The sequence below is a fragment of the Pelophylax lessonae genome, assembly GCF_965119305.1.
Source record: "Pelophylax lessonae genome assembly, chromosome: 6".
NCBI lineage: Eukaryota > Metazoa > Chordata > Amphibia > Anura > Ranidae > Pelophylax > Pelophylax lessonae.
In genome coordinates, this window is record NC_138773.1 from 266,208,400 (window position 1) to 266,234,748 (window position 26,349).

General features: G+C 42.3%; 1 protein-coding gene across 2 annotated transcripts in view; it reads left to right on the top strand.

Annotated features, from left to right (window-relative positions):
* KCNH7 (potassium voltage-gated channel subfamily H member 7) overlaps nucleotides 1-26,349 on the top strand; it is a 657,816-nt gene that overhangs the window by 585,307 nt on the left and 46,160 nt on the right. For both annotated transcript variants that reach the window (XM_082260896.1, XM_082260897.1), the window contains one exon: nucleotides 14,819-15,076. In XM_082260896.1, the coding sequence (XP_082117022.1) occupies nucleotides 14,819-15,076 (258 nt within the window). The remainder of the gene's footprint in view (nucleotides 1-14,818; nucleotides 15,077-26,349) is intronic.

Sequence of the window (26,349 nt, forward strand, 5' to 3'; positions counted from 1 at the left end):
ACATCCCCACTCCTTGGAATGACAGCCGAGCGGCTTCTCAGCCACATCGGTTGTCATTAGAAGACAGCTGACCGTCGGCTATGGACACCGGTACCGGGGTGATGCCTCTAGCTGCAGGCATCACCCCGTTACAAGCACTTTCCCTGAAATATCGGCAATATCGGTAAATCAAAAGCCGATTCTGATATATCAGGGAAAGTGCAGATCGGCCCCCAATATATCGGTGTTGCCGATAATCAGTTGATCTCTATTGTGAATGTCCAAAAATGACGTGATCCAACAACCAGTTGAGACAGTCTTTTCACCTTGCCGCCACCTTGCAATAACTCTCTCTATTATAAAACCTCATAGACATGGAAAAATCTAACAACTTCCATCCAAACTAACCACCAACAGCAAAGAAAGAATGTACAGTGTAGTATTTATTGGTGGTATCATACATTTCTAACAAAAGCAATACAGAAATCTGTAACAGTTCAAAAGAGCTGGAGCTGCTAGTGTAACTTACATCTGATGCCGCCAATCTAGACCAGAATGTCGGCAGGACCTCTTGCATCAAAGAAATTAGCTCTGCAGCTGTTTCGAACCACGCACATCTTCAGGAGTGTAAAAATTAAAAGTAAAGCGGCCTCTATTATGTACAAGAAATTATTTATTCCTGTTTCGGAGTCAGCCGGAGTGAGATTCTTTGTTGATACAGTGATCTTACTTGCTGTGCTATTGTGTTCTGACTGGGGGACCGTCACCCAATAGAACAACAGTTCAGCACTCGCAGCAATTGGCTGCACGTGCTGATCGGATGCTAGTCGGCTGCTGGTTTTCAAGCATGCTCATTTGGCAGAAGCCAGTCGTGAAATCGGCTTCTGTCGAACAGGTAGCTGGACACCCGAGCTGAAAGTTGTACTGTAATGCCAGATATTTGGCCCATGCATTCAAGCCCAGTCTTGAAACGTAACTCTTGTAAAAAATGGCTCTAGTTTTCATTTTGGAGATTATTATTTGTTACTACTGTAAACCCAAGATAATATTCATGCGCTTAAAAAAAAAACTGTAAGCCTTAGTAACATAAATCTAAGTAAAACAAATACAATAAAAACTCAATTAAATAAAATAAACAGCAGCATCTAAATCACCAATCCGAGTAGCAATCCCCAACCAAATAATAATTAAAAGTGTACTATCCTTGTGCCAGATATAAGTTAATAAATCACATAAGAGACAGAATAAAAGTGCATTAAACATATGATGAACTAAATTAACATATCTGTGCAAATAAAGTCCATATAAAATGTGCAAACATTATGCAAATTAAGTATATTCTAATATATATATATATATGTATATATATATATATATATATATATATATATATATATTGCAAAAAGGTGCTCAGATTTTCTAAACATCAATAGTACCTCTTTCTTTGCCGCGAAGGAATAATGATAACGTGCCCCACCAAATAAAAAGTGCTCCCAAAAGGAATCACCACAATCGATTAAATGAGCTTCATACCAGCTGCTCTGATCAGCTGGTAAGGAGTTCATTTACTCATTTGCGGTAATTCCTTTTGGGAGCACTTTTTCTTCAGTGGTGCAGGTTATCATCATTCCTTTACGGCAAAGAAAGAGGTACTATTGAGGTTTAAAAAAATCTGAGCATCTTTTGCATTGTATATATATATATATACATCTTTTATATAGATATATATATATATATATATATATACATACATTTTTTTTATAACATATTATTTTTGCGCAGTGTATGCACATTTTATATGGACTTTATTTGCACAGATATGTTCATAATATGTTTAATGTGCTTTTATTGTGTCTCTTATGTGATTTATTAACCTTTACCTATCACAAGGAATTCCCACTTTTAATTATCGTTTGGTTGGAAATTATTATTTGTAGCTGATTGCTTTGCTGGCAAAATCCCTGTGATTGTTAGTGGTGATAATGCTGGTTGGAACACAGTATTAGTTAAACGCACAGCTAAAGCATCTCAGCTTTTTCCGAAAGAAGATACTATTTGCATTAAAAGTCTGTCATGGAGATCCCCAGAAATGATTAGAAGAGATAAAATAAAGGCTGCAGCAATACAAATTTGGGGGGGAGCAAGTACGGTGGACAGGTTGCTCTTGTCCCAGCCCCTTACACTCCTCTCAAGGTGCCGTTAAATGTCCTATTGAGGCTTGTTGAAGCAGAAATGATGCCAGAGAGTGAGTTTGTAGTGGATCATTCCTTGTCAAGTGGAGTGTGCAGGCATAAACATTTTAGTTGCCCTTTAAAACTCATGCATAGACATTCAATGTTCTCTGAAGATAGGAACCAATGGGATATGAGCAGGATAAGTAATAGTATCAGCCATCCCCTGCCAAGACACCATGCCAAGTTTGGTTGGCTGAAATAAAATAGTACTGCCTCAAAGAAGAGCTTTGCAATCATTGTAAGCAACAAAAGATATTATGGACTGAGTTGCTGGTGGCAGAGTTTCTTTAGTAAAGCATTTGAGAAATGCTTGTCTGCCTATCCACTTCTTCCAGTCTATTTGTGTGTGTTCCTTGAGGGCTACAGTGCCAGTCTCAAAAAACCAACTTGGGTGTGGCAGGGGTGAAACATTGTGTGTTGGAAAAAGCTTGGGGTTGCCAAGCATGTAAACATGTTACTCTTCGGTGCCACCACAGGTATGACGTAGTCAGTAGGGTTGAAATAGAAAAATCTGTCTGGAGATCCACAATTTAAAGTGACCTAATAAGAGAATTTGGTGTATAACTTTGAGAATGAAAATGGCAAGAAAGCACAGGGCAATGTGTAAAGAAGATGAAGTTGAAAACACAATATTCTCAGCAGGGTGGCAATTTAACTTCAGAAGAGTGCATGGTTGATGAGGGATGTGTAAATATAAAGTGACAGAGACCAGATGATGCACTGATTCTGGTAACATTACCAATATTTTATGCTTGTTAAATCAAAACTAAAGTGAGTTAAATAACAAGTGTAGGGCGCTAATAAAATATAAGGTGTGTAGTGTAAACCAAAACACTTATTTTTAGATGAGGTACAATCGATAGGCTCACATTAAAATAATCACAATTGAATATATAAAGTGATATTTAGTGATAAAGTGCCAGTGCTCAAAGTAATATTTCTTATAAAACTTTATAAATATAAATTAATTATGACTGATAATGCCAGTGCTTTATATTGTGCTTAATAAACTAATATTATATATAGATAAAAACCAATACCACATATGAGTGCAGTGCTGGGTAAAAAATATTCATAAACTATTACTCAATCGTGAGATAATAGTGACATAAAGTGATCTGTGCTGGTGTATATTAAAGTGACTAAGAGCAATCAATTCAATTTTTAGTGGTTTAAAATGTGCAAAGTGTGCCCCAATTGGGCTTATTAGTCCATATAGTGATTCCCATGGTGAATAATCAATTCTTCAGGAGTGCATCAGATATTGGATATCCCAACGTGCAGTCCTGTGGGCATAGTGCTGTTAAAATATGCTCACCAGAAGGATGCGGGTCACACAGACCCTGCAGGCGTTTTTACAATATGTGGATAGGGTACAACTCTTTTCCTCCTTCCTCACTATTTTTCCAGGGATCATGGACTTAGGGCTCACTTTTAGGGCTTCAAGGGGTTAAAAATGCTCTCTCCAGCAATAATCTCCAATGCAGGATTTCTAAATGTATGTCTCAGTAGGGGGGGGTATAGGAGACAGGAAGCCAATATAGTGTAATACCGTTTATTATGCACATATAAAAAAAGATAAAAATGGGTGCTTACATTAAAAAGTGCTTTCCAAGCACTTATAAGAAGGCTCTGGTTTTATATATGAATGCCTCTGGAGTTGCTCCTCGATCAGGATCCTCCCAGGGCTTCACAGTGGCTGGTGGTGTCTTCCGCCTTGCGTTCCACCGCTAACAGGAAGGGACGTTGTAGGTCAGACGATCGAACGATCGCGAAATGCATTGTGGCCTTACCTTGATCGTTACGTTTTTGTTAAGTTTCTTTATATGAAAGGGATAACAATAACATTTTATGTTTATAGTTTAATATTCTATATAAGTGTGTACATGTCCTATACCTGCAAATTAATTACTCAAGCTTCATCCTTCTTTAGAATTTACAAAAGCTCCCATAACCACCACCTGAACAGAGGTTGTCTTCTCTAATCTGGGTGACAGCACTTGCTCAGCATCCCTTCATGTTTTTCAAAGTGCAATAGTGCTTCTTGTGCTGGAAAATGATAAACCACTGTATCACACACACTTCATATAAGTAAAAATATGTCCATCTTTTGTATATAAAAAAAATCTGCACTTAGGATATAGTAAAATCCAACTATCACCGGCTGCAGCCTACCTCTGTAACTATAATCCTAGGATATATAGTAAAGAGTGAAGAAAAAAGGGGAGGTATATGGCGCTGCCTGTGAATCACTTACTACCAATTGGCATGGACCTAGATAATAACCAGCACGGGTTTACAAATGGGCGTTCTTGTCAAACCAATCTCTTAACATTCTACGAGGAGGTGAGCTGTGAGCTAGATAGGGGCAGACCAGTGGATGTGGTGTACATAGATTTCGCTAAGGCGTTTGATACAGTTCCCCACAAGCGCTTAATTTATAAAATAAGGTCTGCAGGTATCGACAGCAGGGTTTGCTTTTGGATACGGAACTAGCTAAAAGGGCGTGTCCAAAGGGTGGTAATAAACAGCGCATACTCAGACTGGTCTGAGGTAGTAAGCGGGGTCCCCCAAGGCTCAGTCCTGGGACCAACCTTGTTCAATTTATTCATAAACAGCATTGAGGACGGATCAGTAGTTCAATATCAGTTTTTGCAGATGACACAAAATTGGGCAGGGCAATAACTGCACAGCATGAAGCAGATATCCTACAGGATGACCTGGACAAAATAACGGAGTGGGCAACGACTTGGCAAATGAGGTTTAACGTAGAGAAGTGTAAGGTTTTGCACTTGGGGACTAAAAACATAAAAGCACAATACACGTTAGGAGGGGAACCCTTGGGGGAATCAAAAATGGAGAAGGATCTGGGAGTCTTGGTTGATGATAGACTAGGCAACAGCATGCAATGTCAAGCGGCAGCTGCCAAAGCTAGCAGAATATTAGCATGCATAAAGAAAGGGATGTATTCCAGAGATAAGACTATAATCCTTCCACTTTATAAAACTCTGGTCCGACCGCATCTGGAGTATTCTGTCCAGTTCTGGTCGCCAGTCCTCAGAAGGGATGTGTTGGAGCTGGAGAGAGTCCAGAGAAGGGCAACTAAACTAATTAGGGGATTGGAGGACCTTGATTATGAAGAGCGTCTGCAATCGCTTGATCTCTTCTCCCTGGAGAAGAGACGCCTGAGGGGGGACATGATAGCAATTTTTAAATATCTCAATGGGGATCTCAGCTTAGAAAAAAAGCTGTTCAGTTGAAGGAATTGCATGAGGACTCGGGGGCATACAATGCGATTAGAGGAGAAGCATTTTAACCTCAGGCAACGTGGGGGGTTTCTTTACTGTTAGGGCTACAAGATTGTGGAATTCTCTACCACAAGAGGTGGTTTCTGTGGTTAGTATGGTGGCTTTCAAAAGACTATTAGACGTACATCTCAAGGGTCAGAACATTCAGGGGTATGTGAGATGATTACAGCCACACACACCTACACAGGTTGAACTGGATGGACTATTGTCTTTATTCAACCTCACCTACTATGTAACTATGTAACTAGATAAAGTACAATAGTGCAATATCCTTAAAAAATAATAAAATATATAACTCCTTAAAAATGAATAAAATGTGAAAGTATTAATATTGTGAGAATAAATAATGTTGTGCTGTGCAAATAATGTGTGAAAGTGCTCTGTTGTCAACCAAGTATCAAAACCTAATATCTTCAATATCCAGGTTTGGTGCGATACTCTAAATCGCTGTGAGAATGGTGCAATTATATAAGTCAATAATAATGAATAACTATGTGCAATGATACTGTAAAAGATAAGTGTGAATAGTGCTGCTCGGTAAGTAAATATAAATATAAATAACACCACTAAAAAGATAAATAAAAATGCAAAGGTGTATATAAATCCTATTCCTAGGTTTAAAAAAGCAAAAAAGAACGCCCCATGGGACTTTGAATGAGATGGATGCAGAAATATAAATGAGTAGAAAGCATAAGTATGCAGAAACAAATTTATTTGTACATATAATACACGTAAAATGCATATGGACAGCAGACATCAATACATAGTATAAAAGCATAATAACATATTGGCATCAATGAATAAGAGACACAGAACGGCCCTCACACCTCTCAGCCAGGACAAGAAGGCTCCATCTTCCATCTGGGACACGGAGGAGAGACAGAGAAGATCCTCACATAGGTCAGAGCAGAATCAGCTTCATGTCTACAGTCTGCACATTGCAGGCCTAGGACCCCCCACAAGGTGGAATGACACTTTAAGGGGAACTTTCCCCTGATTGTGGACACTTGTGAGCAGGAGGAAGAGAAGCCGAGAGTTGGGAGAGATTTCCCCCTTCATGTCCGGTCACCGTGCTGGGAAGAGTCAGAAGTCACCCAACCATAGAAGAGTCATCAGAGGAGCTCCACATCAACCTCCAGAACAGGACACCATCAGCCAGTGCAGAGAGATCGGACCCGGGCAGGTTATAGCTAAGATATCGAGAGAACAGCACCCAGAGCTTGTAGGACCGTCCAGGGAGACTAAAGGGCATCCGAGAAGCATAAGAGGCAATACTATTCTAAGGCCTGTTACTCCTGCAGGGGTAATTAATTCTGTTGAGTGCGGTCCTGGGGGTGCGGGGAGCACAGAGTGATCATCGTATTTGGCACCCTTGAGAGATATATTAAGGCACCTGCACTGAAGTCACTTTTGGAAAATATATCATCTTGCACTGAAGTCACTTTTGGATATTCCCTTGCACCTTAAATTTTGTGATATACTTGAAAGAAATTGATTGGACTTTTTGGACTATATATTTTTAATACAATAATGTTGGGATATTTTTGATACTAATTTCTGCTACTTTTTAATATGTATGTTATTTATTATTCATATGTGGTTCCCTGCTGATTTTTATACTGCGTATCTCTCAGATCGTTTTCTACTTAGCTAAACCTAGGAATAGGATTTATATACACCTTTGCATTTTTTATTTATCTTTTTAGTGGTGTTATTTATATTTATATTTACTTACCGAGCAGCACTATTCACACTTACCTTTGACAGTATCATTGCACATAGTTATTCATTATTATTGACTTATATAATTGCACCATTCTCACAGCAATTTAGAGTATCGCACCAAACCTGGTTATTGAAGATATTAGGTTTTGATACTTGGTTGACAACAGAGCACTTTCACACATTATTTGCACAGCACAACATTATTTATTCTCACAATATTAATACTTTCACATTTTATTCATTTTTAAGGAGTTATATATTTTATTATTTTTTAAGGATATTGCACTATTGTACTTTATCTATGTCCATCTTTTGTGCCTCCAACCTTCAGGTATTATATGCATAGTTAAAGCAAAAAATAGTGCAGCGCTATCAAATATGGTGCAAACCATATAAATAAAAATAAATATAAAGTATTAAATGAATAACACTGAATAATAAAGGTGAACTACAAAGTCCATAAGGTGATAAATGTGAATCCAAAAAAACAAAAAATGTCCCAGAGAGGTGATGTTAAACCGGAAGGCTTGAATCCCAAGATAAAGGCAGGAATGCACCCGTGATATATATGTATCAAAGTGGCAGCTTACCAGAAGCTGAGGCCTCCAACCTAATGGAACGGCCACATATGCTTAGATATGAATCCCAGTGGATCGCCTCCTTCATAGACCAGGGAGCCAAATATATTCCTCTACACCATATGAGTACTCCAGATGTAATGTCATAAATGTATAAGGGGAAATAAGCAGCACATAGCGTAAATTACACACAAAGGTTTATTTGAAATTGCACTTACAATAGGTAGCTGGCATGTAGGCACATCAGACAGAGACATCAAAGACAAGGCAGAGATCGCGGCGTCCCGCGTGTTTAGAAAAGCCAGCGTCTAGGGGGCGTGACAGTTGTGCGTCCAGTACTGCCCTATCGGTTTCGTCATACGTGATGTCATCCGGGCGTGGTTAACGGACACTACTGCCACACCATTAAATCCCCCAGAGGCGATGACACCTCGGCATCACGAGCCAATCATATGAAGTAAGGGCACGTAGGGCGGAAGTGTCACGCATGTACATATCGAGGTGAGGGAAAGAGACAACAGTATCGCCCTTACTTCATATGATTGGCTCATGATGCCGAGGTATCATCGCCTCTGGGGGATTTAATGGTGTGGCAGTCAGCTTGTAAGTTTGAGAAATCCTGTAAAGAAGTTATTCCACTGCAAAGCTTGGTGTCAAAGCTTGGTGTCATCTGCAAAGACTGAAATGGTACTTTTAATCCCAGACCCTATATCATTTATAAAGTTATTAAAAAGTAAGGGTCTCAACACTGAACCTTTGGGGTACACCACTGATAACCTTAGACCATTCAGAGTAAGAATCATTAACAACTACTCTCTGAATTCTATCTTTTAGCCAATTTTCTATCCATTTACAAACTGATCACACATTAGCCGTGTGTGGAGAATTGTGTCAAACGCTTTTGCAAAATCCAAGTATACTACATCCACAACCACCCCTCTGCCCAAGGTTTTATTTACCACCTCATAAAAAGAAATCAGGTTTGTTTCACAACTTCTGCAGTCTGTTGCTTAAAATATTTTTTTCCAGCAAGAACTCATCTATGTGGTCTTTTATTAAACTCTCCAGTATCTTCCTGACTATAGAAGTTAAACTAACAGGTCTAAAGTTACTTGGCAAAGACTTTGATCCCTTTTTAAATATAGGCACCACATTGGCCCTACGCCAATCCTGTGGCACTATTCCAGTCCTTAACGAGTCCCTAAAAATTAGAAACAAATGCTTTGAAATTACAGCGCTCAATTCTTTTAGGATGCGTGGATGCATCTGGTCCAGGTGCTTTATCCACCCTTCCAATCCCTCTGCTTTAACTGCTTAAGGACAAAGCCTATTTCTGACACATGTTGTTTTAAGTTAAGATCAGTATTTTTTGCTGAGAAAATTACTTAGAACCCCCAAACATGATATATATTTTTTTTTAGCAAAGACTCTGGAGAATAAAATGGCAGTGGTTGTAATATTTTTTGTCATGCTGTATTTGCACAGCAGTCTTTCAAACGCAATTTTTTTGAAAAAAATACATTTCACTGCATTTAAAAAAAAAAAACAGTAAAGTTAGCCCAATTTTCTTGTATATTGTGAAAGATGATCTCACGCCGAGTAAATAGATACCTAACATGTTAGGGTTTAAAATTGCACACACTCGTGGAATGGCGACATACTACGGTGCTTAAAAGTCTTTTCTAGAATTATTGCTCTCGTGGGGTTGGAACACTATTTCTATTTGCGGGGGCAACTTACGTATGTATGCGATTCCCTTCATTTGCGAGCTTACGGCAACGGGGGCGCATAAAATGTTTTTAATTTTTTTTCTATTTATTTTATTTTATTTTTATTTTTTTTTACCACTGTTTTTAAAAAAAAAAAATCTGATAACTTTTATTGCTGTTATAAGAAACGTAAACATCACTTGTGACAGTGATAGGCAGTGACAGACACTCTTTATGGAGGGACCCCAGACCCCTCCTCTGCACTTCAAAGTATTAAAAATGCCGAAATCTGCATTTTTGAACACTGTCACTTTTTTTTAAATCGGCACCGTTAGCAGCCGAGTAAACTACGTCACTTTCAGGTTACTACATCAGAGACTCGATCAAAGCCAAATCCAGCTTTGTTCGGGACTCCAACCAGCCGTCGGACGTGGGTTGCTCGGGTCTCCCAGTGTTGTGTTTGGAGTGAATGCAAAAACAGAGATCCCCCATTACCAGTCTGGCCCCTCAGGGGGTAGTGCTACACTTATAGGTAGAAAGGTGATGCCTGTAACAGTACTAGATAGTGATCATAAGGAGTATAAAAGCAAATATACTGAGAATATCAAATTGTACTGAGTAATAGATAACTTGAGATAGCAGATCATTTATAAATTGCATGCCCCACTTGAGATAATTGTTCTTTAGTACAGTGTATAGACAGTCCTTCAGAATAAATAAGAGGATACAAAGGAAATAGTTGCTATGGGAACTATACACAAACAGGACAATAAGTGGAGCCTAGACATCATTTCACTCTGAGCCCTTGATAAAGTCCATAAAAATAAGGCATAGGACGGAGTCAAGGTGTCCTCATCGTGTGTAGGAGAAGGTACAAGGCACATTGAATTACATAGCAGCAGTGGTGTCTGAACCCAAAGCTAGAGCCAGTAACAGGAAGACACAAGCATACAATCTTAGTGCACAAACTGTTGTGCACCGCACAATGCGAGTGTTCCTTTCTTTTGTTTTTATTAAAGTTACATTTTATTGAAAGCACTATAGATTTGCTGTATGATTTGTTTTAAGCTAAATACCTAGGAAAACTAACTTTAATGACTTAAACAAGTCCAGATGGGGCATTTAACCCTCAAAATGGCAAAAGAATGTATAGACCTTGTAAAAAAGAGGTCCAACTAAGAAGTACACACTTCTGGTGTCTTTAAGCATATAAAGTGTTAAAGAAGAGATTATGGAAGTGGAGGTACTGGAAGGAGTATAATAAACTGAAGGTTGGAGGCATGCAAGATAGACTATATTTCCACTAATATGAAATGTGTGTGATACACTTGTTTATCATTTTCTAGCACAAGAAGCACTATTGCCCTTTATAAAATCAGGATTGATTTGTGGGAGATTGATTTGTCTCACATTAAGCACAGAGCACGTTATAATTATATTTTGGCATAGTAATTATGTATCATTTGGAGCACTTTATTGGGTAGTGGTTTAGATTATGTATCACATTAAGGCTTGAGTTGTATTAGACATATTCTGAAGTGCTGCACTCATTTGATCTATGTCAGGTGTGACCAACCTGTAGCCCAGGGGCCGCATGCGGCCCAAGACAGTTATGAATGCAGCCCAACACAAAATCATAAACTTAAGCTGGATACACACTATACATTTCTCTTTAGATTTTTTTCCTTTAGATTTACAAAAACCATATAATATGAGGTCAAATCTAAACACTTTCAATTTGTATGCAATCAGGCAGACCCTTGCACTACATAGTTGAAGGTAAATCTAAAGGAAATCTAACAACAAAATTTGTGTAACATGTATCCAGCCTTACTTTATAATATTGATTTTTATATTTTTTTGGTATTTTTCATAAAAATGTGTCTACACTTAGTGAACACTAAAGAAAAATTTGACAGTGTCTCTTTATTGGACTTATAAGTTTTATCTTCCCAAAGAAAAATGTCCCACTCTTCACAATCAGGGCTTATTCATCTCATCCGTTTTCGGCAGCACCAATATTTCTGATCAGGTTTTTTTCAAGGATGAAGCACAGGAAGGGGAAAATTAGAACCAAAATATCTGATGAGCACCGTGAGAATTCATTGACAATTGCTACTTCATCCATCCAACCAGATAATGATACTGATTGATGTTAAAAACAGTGTCAAATATCGCACTAGTTTTATGTTGCCCTCTTTTACTTTTATAATAAAAAATATTGCAAAAAATTACATTTTATTACTCAGATAGGTACATTATCTATATTAGTAATTGTTAACTTGTGATCTTCCTGGCTTTGCCTGCTCATCCTTATTGTTAGTGCATTTTAAGTGTGGCACAAGACCATTTCTCTTTTTCCAATGTGGCCCAGGAAGGTCAAAAGCTTGTACACCCGTTATCTATATTATTATTTAGTATGTGAAGGAGCGCTGGCTTGCTTTGATAGTAGATCATGTTTATTGTAATAGCAGTACAGAAGGATTATCACAATTTTTTGGTATCCCTTGAGGTTACACTTCCCATGTCACTTTTCTGCCTGATTTGCATCCTATTGTCCCCCGATTACTGGTGGGTAGCATAGGAGTGGTTCGGGCTGTAAGAGTTGCTTGCCTTTGTGAAAAGGATTTATAGTTCTGGTGCTCACACATTTATCACATGCCTTTGACATAACTTGGTGGAGTTTTTTTTTTTTTTTTTTCATCCTGTCTGGCTTTATTTGGAAGTTCAGGGCTGTGCATCACATGAAAGGTGGGCTTCACAAACAAATTTTAAGTAGCTGTAACATTAAGTATACAATTTTTCATTTATGTTTTTACTCTTTGAACTTTCACTGCATTCCATGAATTCCACTTAAAATGAGTTGCATGGCTTTTAATGGTGGCTTTACATGTATTGAGTTTCCAAATGAACATATATCTGATTGATTTACTGGCAGAAAATCATAGACAAATCGATTTGAACAATCCACTATACACAGCCTGCAGTTTGTCAACCAATCTGATCTTAGGTTTACTTGATCGAAACGTATGAAATTTAGACATATAAAGGTTTATCCACATGAGCATTGGCAGCCCGTCCATTGGGGGCGCAGGGGCGCCGCCCCCCCCCCCCCATCCATGCATCCGGCCCCCTAATCTACATGCAGGGCAACAGACGCAAGGATTCCAATGGGGTTTTTTTATTTTTATCTTTTTTTGAAGCACGTGATTAGAGCCAGAGGCTCTAATAGGCTTCAAAAAAAAGGTGGGCTCAGGGAGCACTGCGCCCTGAGCCCACCCAGTTGTGTGACAATAGCGAATGAATATTTGCTATTGTCACACGGATTCTCCTCCTGGCCAATCAAGAAGCTGGTCCTGAGACCCGTTTACCGATTGGCTGAAAGGAGAAGCCATGCTATTGGCCAAGTAGGAGGAGGGAGGAGACACAGGGGAAGCCCGACCCACGGAGGAGACTGAGGGGGAAGCCGCCGCTGCCTGCCCTCCACATGTCAGTCTAGGGTGAGTGAGCCAACACCCGTGGGACGGGTATGGTGTGCGGGCTGGAGCTGGTGTGGTTGGGGGAGTATGGTTTGCAGGCTGGTGTGGTCCGTCTGCCGCCCCCCCCCCCAGCCCATGGAGCACCAGTCGCCACTGCATGTCAACATCTCCATCGCATGAACAGATCTTTTCATAGACCATACACACAGAAATGTTATTGATTTTGGTCTAGCACTATCCCCACAGGGGTTGCAGATGACAGGGTTCCCCACTCCTGCACAGTCAGGCAACAAGTAACTTCCACACTTTCTCCAGAGACAAGGAACAGTCTTTAAATGTTGTTTTGATGTTTTATCAGGGGTAATAACTTAGATGGGGAGAAGGAATTATGAGATGCCCAACTTGATAGCAACAAAACCAGGGACAACTTCGTCCCCATGTACAGCCCTTATTGAGTCTTCTTTACTCTGTACAACTCCAATTGACTCTAACTTTTAACAAATTTTGTTTATTCGTTTACATTCACTATTTATTCAGATGAATTGATTTGTCACATAGTGATTTATGTGGCTCACTAATTGATTTATTTAGTTTACATATGACATTATGTATAGCGCTGCACTTTTTTTTTTTTTTTAATCTTATATCACATGCCTAGTATCAAGAATATAGTGTTCAGCTGGTAATATTATAGGATCTAAGCGCAGATAAACTTTCCCCTTTTTACATAAGCTTCTCTTGTTTTCAGGATCTTCCCAGCCCAGCATCTGAACCCTAGCCCAAGGCAGAGCAACCCCCCCCCTCCCCGAGACTAGGGGGTTCACCTCAAGGGCCACCAAAAGACCCCTCGGCACTCCATTTCCATCATCCAGCATGACTCCATATTTATTATATATATATATATATATAAATATATATATTTATATCATAATTAAAGGCTGGTTGAGCCCCATTCCAGGCCCACTGTCCAGGGAGGGATTGGCTAGGCTAAGCTACCCTAAGTAAGCAGAACCACCCTCCTAGCCTCCTTCCTCCAGTTTCCAGAACATTCTCCAACTTTCCAGAACCAGGGGGAAGCATCAGAGAGCTGCCTGTATGAGTCATTTAGCCCTGAACTCTAGTAAACCCTGACCCAGATTAAGACTCACGGGTTTTAAACATTAGTCAGAATATACATTTTTCTGCACTCACACCAGTAGCACACTAGAGGGTGCTACATAGGTATGTAATCATATTTTCCACAACATTTTGCCACATTTATGCCACTTTATTTGCTTAATACAATCTTAATATCTGATTCTTTGAAGAATCACAAGATCACATTGCATGTTGCATGTATAACCACCATTAGTTAGGAATTATGTGGGAGTTTAGTACTGGAGAATGGGATTTTGCAGGGAGGGGGCAGAATGAAGGGTGACTGAGAGCAGGGGTATGTAGAAGATATGTATTAAAACACACACAATAGGCTAGAGTCTAAAACAAAAGTCATGCCAGTTAAATGAATTGGCAGAGACCCCCCTGAGACCCCCCTGAAACCAAGTGTGAACATAAAATGTAATGTTAATATACATACTGTATATGCTATGTTATTATACAATACCTTCAGCAAGCTGACTAAGGAATACAATTATTCACAAGTGGCCAACCCTCATTAAGCGTCATACACCAAATTCAGTGAAACAAACGAATTACCAAAAAGTACAGTCACTGGTTTTACTGCACTATATCTGTGCTATGTTACTATATCTGCCACAATAATTTAGGGCAGACTTAACCACTTCTTTACCCTTCTCTTATCTGTAGATTGCAGCAGAGACAACAGCCAGGATGGTTCAGAGAATTCTCTGGAGGATCTCAGACATTGTGACTACGACAAGAAGAATGCAGACCAAAAGAGAAGTGGATTGTCTTCACTGGTCTCCTCCATTAATGAACAGAAGCCACTGTTTACTGAAATTGGGGGTTACAGCTCTGTTTTCACCAAGCCTTCTGTCCCCCAGTTTGAAGAAGCTGTGTGTCCTGACAAGTTAACAGTCAACAAAAGAAGCTTATCCTATCGCGGTAAGAGAGATCTATACAATTATATCCATATACAAAGCTTAGAGTAATAATACTGTACACAGTAAGGTATTGATATACATTTAATATTCAAATGCTGCCAGCCCTTTGTTATCGATGAGACAAGGCACTTGGGGTGCAGGCTGCAATCTAATCACGTAGAAATAACAGGCTGCTTACTAAACAGCATAGAGGCAACTTTTCTTATATTGAATAAATATTACGTGTAAATAATGATAAACCAGCACTCTTGTCTATTAGACGAGCCTTTCTCAACCAGTGTGCCGCAGCACACTGATGTGCCCCCAGAGGTCCTGAGGTGTGCAGCGGAATCATGGGAGGGAAGGGCTGTCAGATGAGCCCGATCTCCCAATCTGCTGCCGATCTGTACATCAGCACTTTGAGGGAGCTCCAACAGCTTCAGAAGTGAAAGTAAAGAGGGGAGGAGTGTGTTGTGCTCTCTGCTTCCCCCTACAGTGCAGTACCCAGCTGAATGAGAAAACGTTACTGTGCTAGAACGTTTTAAAAGGGCTTTATAGGTGTGTGTGTGTTTATGTGTGTTCATGTGCGTGTTTATGTATGTGTGTCTCTGTACATGTGTCTCTGTACATGTGTGTGTGTGTGTGTGTGTGTGTATATATATGTGTGTGCACGTGTCTGTATACATGTGTCTGTCTGTGTCTACATGTATGCATATATACATGTGTTTGTAGGTGTGTGTTTGTGTGTGTGTGTGTGTGTGTGTGTATGTATGTATGTATGTTACTTTTAATCCTGACACCCCCCCCCCCCCCATTTCTGTATCATCAGAAATTATTTTTTAGGACTTGTTTGTGATAGCAGCAAAGACTGCTGCTCCTCTGAAAAGCAATCCATGCTCAGATTGCTTTTCAGAGGCATCTGGCAGGCAGTAAGGGGGCAATATGTTGCCTCCTCACCATCTGCATTAAGCCTGTAAATTCAGCATCACTACACGCAACCGTGTAATGCACACTGTTGGGTGGTAGTTTCAGTGCAGCCCCAATCACCCTGGGCATACCTCTAGCTGCCAATAGAAAGTGAAAATAATCAGCGCAATCCCTATATAAATAATACAAGTGGTGACCACAAAGCTGCAAGCAATCAGTGCCAAACACAAAACACCCACAGTAATGAATAAAAAATATTGCTGCGCTGAGTGAATGCACATAAAAAATCGCTTAATATAAAGTGATATAGTGACCAAAAATAAATATAAGGATCATAAATTAATATGTACCAGGAAGCATCTGAAGGCTGTTATGAGCTGGCACGGCTTAAGTGCATTGTAATGTAAGTGCGATTCCAGCATTTTTTCTGAATAAATAGCCCCTTATCCATACAGAGAGCATTAGATCTCCTTTCTTTATGTCTTTCACCGATGCCATATACAACCTGAGAGATTGTTTGGAGGCGGAGGCAGGAGGGCTTACCAGGCGACTGTGAATTTTACCTTTATGCCAGTTTAGACTCTTATGAGTCTTTCTTTGACGTGAGCTGCTAATCTCACTATTGTCACGTGGATCACTTGGAGTGAAGCATGCAGCACTTTATTCACAGATGAAGATTTTTTATTTGTTTATTCATTTATCACTGTGTCACTTTAGTTGCACTGTGTATTGGGACTTATCTATCACAATATTACTGTGTCACTTTATTTGCACTGTGTTATTGGGACCTTCAATACCACGTTTTGTTTGATTCATATTAATTTATGATCGTTATATTTATTTTTGGTCACTATATCACTTTATATTAAGCGATTTTTTTATGTGCATTCACTTAGCGCAGCAATATTATTTATTCATACCTCTAGCTGCAGCCACAGCATGTGTACACCCCCAGCTGCTGCATGTTTTCCAATGTGTGGGGTACTATTAATAATTATTGACACCCCCTAAGAGCAGAGCATTTGTCTGTGTGTCAGTTACGAGCGCGATTTTGCGCATATTCCGCGACATAGAGTAACGTGAACTGAACCCTGGACAGGGGTGCCTCAAGACTGAAAATACTTTTCAAGGGTGCCACAACTGGAAAAAGGTTGAGAAACACTGTATTAGACCATGGTCGGTATGGAGCTGAAATGCATATAGGTATGTAAAACATTTCCGAGAAGCCAGTGTGTTTTGTGGATCTGCTCCCCCTTAATCAGGGCCAACAAATAGACACAACTGCTTTTAAATAATTCAATTTGCAGGTTCTACACACATAGTTTAACATATTGTCAAAAGTATTGGGACACTTGCCTTTACACGCACATGAACTATAATGGCATCCCAGTCCATAGGGTTCAATATTGAGTTGGCCCACCCTTTGCAGCTATAACAGCTTCAACTCTTCTGGGAAGGGTAGACATAAGGTTTAGGAGTGTGTCTATGGGAATGTTTGACCATTCATCCAGAAGCGCATTTGTGAGGTCAGGCACTGATGTTCAATCGGAAGGCCTCGCTCGCAATATAGTGTATATAGGGAATCATTGCTGTATACCAATCGGGTATAAAATATATAGGAATGTTTTTGTGCTATCAGTACAATGCATCATTTAAATATATTAAAGGATGTGTAAAAATCTTATACGTAAAATAACATACAAAACAGAAGAAAAATGGATTATAAAAAAAAATCACCTACAGTATGTTAGCAAGCAAATGAAATCAAATGTAAAACGTGTTTTTAGATTTACATTTTGATAAAAGTTGCAATCTCAAATCACATATATTTGAAGTCCCTACTCTAATCTTTGGAAGCACATATGCTGAGTTATTTAGAACAAGAAATATATAGACAGCTAGCTCCAGAGCAGGGGTCTTCAAACTATGGCCCTCCAGTTGTTCAGGAACTACAATTCCCATCATGCCTAGTCATGTCTGTGAATGTCAGAGTTTTACAATGCCTCATGGGAGGTGTAGTTCCGCAACAGTTATAGGGCCGTAGTTTGAGGATCCCTGCTCTAGAGGTTACCCCTTCCTAAAAGTATAACAACGTGCAAGGGCCAAACTTGCTGAAAGCAGCTGTAGACCTCATATGTGTGTTGCACCCTCCTAAGTATGTGCTAGAAGAGAGAATATCATTTTTGGGTCTTTCTGCTTACCAGAGAGATTGGCGATTGCCAGGTAAATTTATATTGCTCTCTGCCTACCAGAGAGCAGGATCTGTTTGTGAGGTCTGCTCATGGTGCTCAGGTGCAGCTCAGTTTATCTGAAGTGTTTCAGACTGGTCCAATAGGGAGGCATATTGGACAGTGGGAGGAAATCTGACAAATTCGTGCACAGATATTTAGTACAGCCCTGGTGATTGGCAGAGGAATGTGCCTCGGTGCCTGCTGGAATACTGTACAAATATCAAGGACACGTGCTCGGGGCATTTCAGCTGAAGAGCTAGGTTTTGAAGGGCAGGGTCTCTCCTCTGTAGAAGCTGCCATGCGGCCTCAGGTGGTCGACCTAAGGGTCGGAGAGTCAGAGAGGAGCTGCACCCTGATGTCCTGCAGAGCTGACTGGAAGGGAGACACTGGAGAGGATCTGATTCTGTTTACAGTGAGTACAGATCTGTGTCATGGGGCCTGTTCTGGGAGGGCCACTCCTTCTGTTGAAGAATCAGTGGATGGGTGTCAGTCAAGGGGATGCTAGAGAGTGTCCAGAAGAGAAGGTAGTTACATAAAGTCTGCTGCTAGAGAGAGCAAGAAGACTCAACTCTTCCATGCAAGTGGCAGTATGGTTAAAGCAGTGTGTCTGCTGGTGAGGCCGAGTGAGAGTTGTCCTCATCAACTGTAAATAGTTCAAGTTGGAATATCCCACTATTCCCTTCTCCCATCCAAGTTCCACAATAAATACAAAACCAAAACCCCTGGACTGTTTATTGAGTAACGAGCCAATGAGAGTAAAGATGGATGTGTGACTGTCTGCAGGTAATCAGAGAAGGCCCAAGAAGTCATCATACAGCTAGCCCTATGGGGACAGTGCTACATGTGTATGCACCCAGCACAGCAAAAAACACAATGGTTAAAGCTCCATTAATTTGTAACCAACAAGAGAGGTACAGAATAGGAAGGACTATTAACTCTGTAAATAATGTATTCTTCCCCAGTACTTAGTCCTGTTTCCTAGCAAAAGAAATCAGAGAAAATCATCTTCAAATTTTGCAGTAATAACAGAAGGATGGATGCTGGTATACCTTTTAATTTGATTGAAAATTAGTATATAATAAATTGTCCCTTGATTCTTTTTTGTTTTTTATTCTTTATTTAGCGAGAAACATGGGTGTTACAAATTATATGCACAACCGTAGTAACAATGACAAGGCAGCTCAAATACAGCTAAGTTGTTAGAATTTTTTTTACATCAAAATAAAATAGGTCATGGGATGACCTGTATCAGAAGGGCACTGTAGATCCTAATAAGCGGAAGAACAGAAAAAGATCCACCAAGGATGCCATGTGTGTATGAAACTGAATTTATTCTCTCTTGAGAAGAGGAGATTAAGGGGGGATATGATCAACATTTATAAATACATAAGGGGTCCATATAGTGAACTTGGTGTTGAGTTATTCACTTTAAGGTCATCGCAGAGGTCAAGTGGGCACTCTTTACATCTAGAGGAAAAGAGATTTAGTCTCCAAATATGGAAAGGTTTCTTTACAGTAAGAGCTGTGAAAATGTGGAATAGACTCCCTCCAAAGGTGGTTCTGGCCAGCTCAGTAGATTGCTTTAAAAGAGGCCTGGAATGGGTGTACATAATATAACTGGGTACTAATATTTTATAGGTAAATTTGATCCAGGGAATATCCAATTGCCTCTCGGGGGATCAGGAAGGAGTTTTTTCCCCTGCTGTAGCAAATTGGATCATGCTTTGGTGGGGTTTTTTCACCTTCCTCTGGATCAACTGCGGGTATAGGATTATGTATATGGGATTGTATGGTTGTATTTTCTTTACTGTTTTTTGTTTTTTATTGGTTGAGCCAGATGGGCTTGTGTCTTTTTTTCAGCCTGACTATGTAACTATATATCATGAAATTTTTCCTCCCTATGGTAAAAGGAGGCCGTCAGACGTTCCATACTTTCAATGTCAATAATTGTAAACAGCCACAAGGGAATGTGGGGAGTGACGGATTGTTTCCAAAGGGCTGGGACACAAGCTCAGGCTGCATTTAGCAAATGTACAGTGAGTGAGGATTAATACCACAAAAATGGAACAGTATTGAGGTGAAGCAGGTAACTCATAGGGTAAGTACTCAGATCCACTGATGTGAGCTTGAGCATCTGTCCCTTGGTTCTTAACCACAGGGCTGTGGCCCAGTGCCAGGCTGCAGCCCCCTCTCTCCCAGGCCTCCAGCAAGCTTCTGATCCCTTAACCTCCCACAGAGCCTCCCAACTCCCATAGTGCCTCTGAGCCTCTCTTAGTGGCCCACAGTGGCCTTACCTGCTCCGTGCAATGGTTTGCAAAGAGCAGCCCGATGCTCCCCTTTTTGTGTCCCCCACAGGTGCCCCTGGTCCCTCCTCTTCTCCGAGGCTTCTTGCTATGGTTGCGAGACCCAGAAGTTGAAGGGGGCAGACCCGTCATTCACTACATGTAGGCGTGTGCACACATACTGCTCCACCATGTTGGTGCAATGCTGCCTCCTGCTAAGACGTTCCATATGAGCTGCTGGTGCTGCTGTTTGTTGTGGCGTGCTGACAAAGCTTTTCCACATTTCGGCCATGCTAACCCTGCCTTCTGAGGTGCTGGCGCTGCCCTGGCTGCGTTGGCGACCTCTTCCTCCTCCTCCTCTGCCTTGGCCTTGTGCTTCCACTGTGGCCCCACTGTCAGGTGGGAATGCCAGCAGCATTGCGTCTACCAGCGTGCGCTTGTACTCGCGCAACTTGCGATCGCGCTCCAGTGAGTGAATTAAGGACGGTACATTGTCCTTGTAACTGGGATCCAGCAGCGTGGCCACCCAGTAATCAGCACAAGTTAGAATGTGGGCAACTCGGTCGTCGTTGTGGAGACACTGCAGCATGTAATCGCTCATGTGTGCCAGGCTGCCCAGAGGCAACGAAAGGCTGTCCTCTGTGGGTGGTATATCGTCTGTGTCCTCTGTATCCCCCCAGCCACGCACCAGTGATGGCTATGAGCTGGCCTGGGTGCCACCCTGCTGTGAATATGATTCCATCTCCTCCTCCTCATCCTCCTCATCCTCCAGAACTGTGCCCCTGCTGGATAATTGTGTCCCTGGCGTTTGTGGGTGCAGGAACCCACCCTCGGAGCCACTTGCGAATGACTGCCCTGAAAGCCTTGGAAATGTTACCTCTTCATCCTTCTCCTCCTCCTCCACCTCATCCTGTGCCACATCCTCTTCCATCATTGCCCAAATAGTTTTTTGAAGGAGGCATAGAAGTGGGATAGTTAAGCTGACAACGGCATCATCGGCACTGGCCATGTTGGTGGAGTACTCAAAACAGCGCAACAAGGCACACAGATCTCGCATGGAGGCCCAGTTATTGGTGGTGAAGTGGTGCTGTTCCGCAGAGCGTCTCACACGTGCGTGCTGCAGCTGAAACTCCACTATGGCCTGCTGCTGCTCGCACAGTCTTTCCAGCATGTGCAAGGTGGAGTTCCACCTTGTGGGCACGTCACATATGAGGCGGGGAGCGGGAAGGCCGAAGTTACGCTGCAGCGCTGACAGGCGAGCAGCAGCAGGGTGAGAACGCCGAAAGTGCGCACAGACAGCCCGCACTTTCTGCAGCAGCTCTGACATATCGGGGTAATTTTTAAGGAACCTCTGCACCACCAAATTCAGCACATGCGCCAGGCAAGGGATGTGCGTCAAACCGGCTTGGCCCAGAGCTGCTATGAGATTTCGCCCGTTATCGCACACCACCGCTTGAGGCTCGCTGGCAGCAACCACTCATTTGTCTGCTGTTCCATGCTCCTCCACAACTCCTGCGCGGTGTGTGGTTTTGTCCCCCAAATAGGCAAGTTTTAAAACTGCCTGCTGTCGTTTACCCCTGGCTGTGCTGAAGTTGGTGGTGAAGGTGTTACGCTGACCGGATGAGGAGGCGGTAGAGGATGAGGAAGCGGAGTAGGAGGAGTTAGGAACAGGAGGCAAACTGAAGCGCCCTGCAATCCTCGGCGGTGGAAGGAGATGCGCCAAACAAATTTAAAAAGGTGTATCTCACATGTACCGATACAGACTATGCCGTAATTTAATTTTTTACATTCAAACAGGGTGTATATTGAATAGCGGAATAGAAAAAATTTTACAAAACGGTGTATCTCAAACGTACAAACACAGACTAGGCCCCGATTACAATTTTTTGTACCCTAAAGGCAGGATGAGGAAGAGGAGTAGGAGGAGTTCGGAACAGGAGGCAAACTGAAGCGCCCTGCAATCCTCGGCGGTGGAAGGAGACGCGCCAAACAAATTTAAAAAGGTGTATCTCACATGTACCGATACAGACTATGCCGTAATTTAATTTTTTACACTCAAACAGGGTGTATATTGAATAGCGGAATAGAAAAAAAATTACAAAACGGTGTATCTCACACGTACAAACACAGACTAGGCCCCGATTACAATTTTTTTGTACCCTAAAGGCAGGATGAGGATGTGGAGTAGGAGGAGGTCCGAACAGGAGGCTAACTGAAGCACCCTGCAATCCTCAGTGGTGGAAGATGCGCCCCCAAAATTTGGAAGGTTTATCTCACACGTACCTGTACTATCCCGCAATTTAATTGTTTTTACCCCAAGGGTGTAGATTGAATAGTGGAATAGAAAATATGATATCAAAAGGTGTATGTATCTCACACGTACAGACCCAGACTAGGCCCTGATTACTATTTTTTGTACCCCCAAAGGCAGGATGAGGAGTAGGAGGAGTTCGGAACAGGCAGGAGGCACACTGAAGCACCCTGCAATCCTCGGCGGTATGGGATGCTCCCCAAAAATTGGAAAGGAGTATCTCACACGTACCGATACAGACTATCCCGCAATTTAATTGTTTTTTCCCCAAGGGTGTAGATTGAATAGCGGAATAGAAAATATGATATCAAAAGGTGTATGTATCTCACACGTACAGACCCAGACTAGGCCCCGATTACTATTTTTTGTACCCCCCAAAGGCAGGATAAGGAGTAGGAGGAGTTCGGAACAGGCAGGAGGCACACTGAAGCACCATGCAATCCTCAGCGGTATGAGATGCGCCACAAAAATTGGAAAGGTGTATCTCACACGTACCGATACAGACTATCCCGCAATTTAATTGTTTTTACCCCAAAGGTGTAGATTGAGTAGCGGAATAGAAAATATGATATCAAAAGGTGTATGTATCTCACACATACAGACCCAGACTAGGCCCCGATTACTATTTTTTGTACCCCCCAAAGGCAGGATGAGGAGTAGGAGGAGTTCGGAACAGGCAGGAGGCACACTGAAGCACCCTGCAATCCTCGGCGGTATGAGATGCGCCCCAAAAATTGGAAAGGTGTATCTCACACGTACCGATACAGACTATCCCGCAATTTAATTGTTTTTACCCCAAGGGTGTAGATTGAATAGCGGAATAGAAAATATGATATAAAATTGGTGATTTTTCAATAGCACATGTGAACACAGCAGTGTCTTCTATCAGTCAGCTCTGCTGCAGGCTATGAAGGGAAAAAAAAAGAAAATTCCCCTTTTAAGTTTGTAATTTTTAAATAGATTAGTACAGACCAGTGGCGTAGCGTGGGGGGTGCAGGGGGGGCCGGCCGCACCGGGCGCAACATCTGGGGGGGCGCATCTTCAGTGTCACTCTGTCTGTCTGACTCTGACATACACAGTTCACTCACTGTCTGCGGCTGCCTCCATCTTTAGGCTGGGAGATGTCCAGTGCGGCCGCCCTATGGCTGAAAATGGCAACTGGGCCTCACCTGTCCATTGGTGTAGGGTGGGATGGCGTTGCAAGCCAAGCAGGGGCTGACTGTACAAACCAGAGGCCCATGGTGCAGCGACTCAGCCCCCCCCCTCCCACTCTCTCTCTTCCCGGGCCTTCTCCTGACCCCCATTCCAGGCTGAAACTTCGCTCCAGTTACTCTGTACTTCCCCACCTGGCCAGCAGGGGCAGTTGGGGGGAGCTGAGACAGTTCCGTCAGGGCTGGCTGGAAGAGGAGAGTCTCCAGTGGGGCATAGAACTGGTCTCTGCTCAGAAACAGCTTACACCATCCATGCTGGGGGGGGGCAGCGCTCTGTCCTTGACTTTATCCTGCACTCAGTTGGTCAGCAGTGGGGACTTTTTACTTCTCTTCACCACCAGCATGTCAGTGGCAGAAGCGATGCAGCCTTTTTTATGGAGCATCAGAGTGGCCGGGGAGCAATTGTCCCCCTGCCCCCTGGCCCAGTCCTACCCTGAAGCCATGCCCCGCCTATGCTGCCTCTCCTCACTGCTCGGTCAATTTCGCAGCGAGTAAGTCAGCAGCCTGGTGCTATCACAGAGTGGGTTTTTTTTTTAATCACCTGATTAGAGCCAGAGGTTTTAATAGGCTTCAAAAAAGGGTGGACCCTGGGCGCAGAGCAGTGCGTCCTGAGCCCCCCCATTGTGTGACATTAGCGAATGAAAATTTGCTATTGTCACATGGATCCTCCTGGCCAATCAGGAAGCGGGTCCCAGACCCGCTTCCTGATTGGCCGAAAGGCGAACGCATGCCATTGGCCGAGGAGGAGGCCGGAGGACTCGAGGAGATGCGGGGGAACTGAGGAGAAGCCGCCGCTGCAGGTAAGTCTCTCTACATTGAAGGGGGCACGCTGGTCTGTCTGCATTGAAAGGGGGCACGATGATCTCTCTGCATTGAAGGGGAGCCTGCTGGTCATTCTGCATTGAAAGGTGGCACGCTGGTCATTCTGCATTGAAAGGGGGCACGCTGGTCTCTCTGCATTGAAAGGGGGCACGCTGGTCATTCAAAGCTGTATTTAGATGCATTTTACTTTAATTAGTAATTACATCAGTATTTTCATAACAAACAATACATGTGCTTAGGGGGTAAGAGTTTCAGAGACTCGAGTGCTAAAATCCCGCGGGTTAGGGGGCGTAAATTACTTGCCTTGCCCGGGTGCTGACAACCCACGCTACGCCACTGGTACAGACTATGCCACAATTTAATTTTTTTAACCCAAAAGGGTGTATATTGAATAGTGGAATAGAAAAAAGTGTATAAATTTTAAAATCACTCAATAATAGCACATGTGAACACAGCAGTGTATTATCACAGTCAGCAGCACTGAAGGAAAAACGCTGCACACAACTGATTGATAAAAAAGATTTTTTTCTCCCTCCTCCTCAGCGGGCAGAAAGATTGTGTTCACACCACCCCACACACAGCAAAATCGATGTAGAACACTGACCCTGCCTATTCTCCAGCCTCGCCCTAAAATGATCGATAAGATCGGTCACTGGCACTGCAAACCCCCCACACAGCAAAATCGATGTAGAACACTGACCCTGCCTATTGTCCAGCCTCGCCCTAAAATGCCCTAACAACTCACCCTGCCTGCAGCACTCCGACCTGTCCCTGAATTATTTTCAGACACAATATAATTTTTGACTGTCTGTCCCTAATCAACAGCCAGCACGTATGATGTATGCTCTGTCCCTGTACTACAGCAGAATGACGCAGCGGCGCTCGGTCTCGAACTTATAAAGACTTGGTCACATGCTTCAGATGGCCAATCACAGCTACTAATACATTAGTAGGCATGGCTGGGATGGCTTAAGGCACACCAGTTAAACGCTTGTTGATTGGCTGTTGAAAGCCCGCCATTAAAAGCGCGCCATTACATACAAACCCGGAAATAAAATGACCGAACACGGATTTTAAACCCGAACATACAGTAAAGTTTTCGGGTCCGTGTTCGGGTAACAAAAATCCAATTATTCTGTACGAACACGAATAATACAGTCCGTGTTCGCTCAACACTATTAGGGAGGCTGCTGGGGAAGCTGCATGTTGAAGGTTTTTACCTTCATGCATAGAATGCATGAAGGCAGTGGCGGCCCGTGCATAGGGGCGCCAGGGTGCCGCCCCCCCTAAAAAAAAAGGAAAAAAAAAATGACAAAAAGAACAATAAAGTTATGAAAAAAAAAAATCGGTTCGCCGGCCTATGTGGTGGCTAAAGGGGGGGTGGGGTTTACGACCCAGAAGAGGCGCCGATTGGCTGCCTTCTGGGGGCGTAACCTGGGCTCAGGAAAGAGCGCTTGGCCACCCCCACCTTCGTGATATCCTGGCTGTGATTGGTCCAGTCTCCAGCCTGG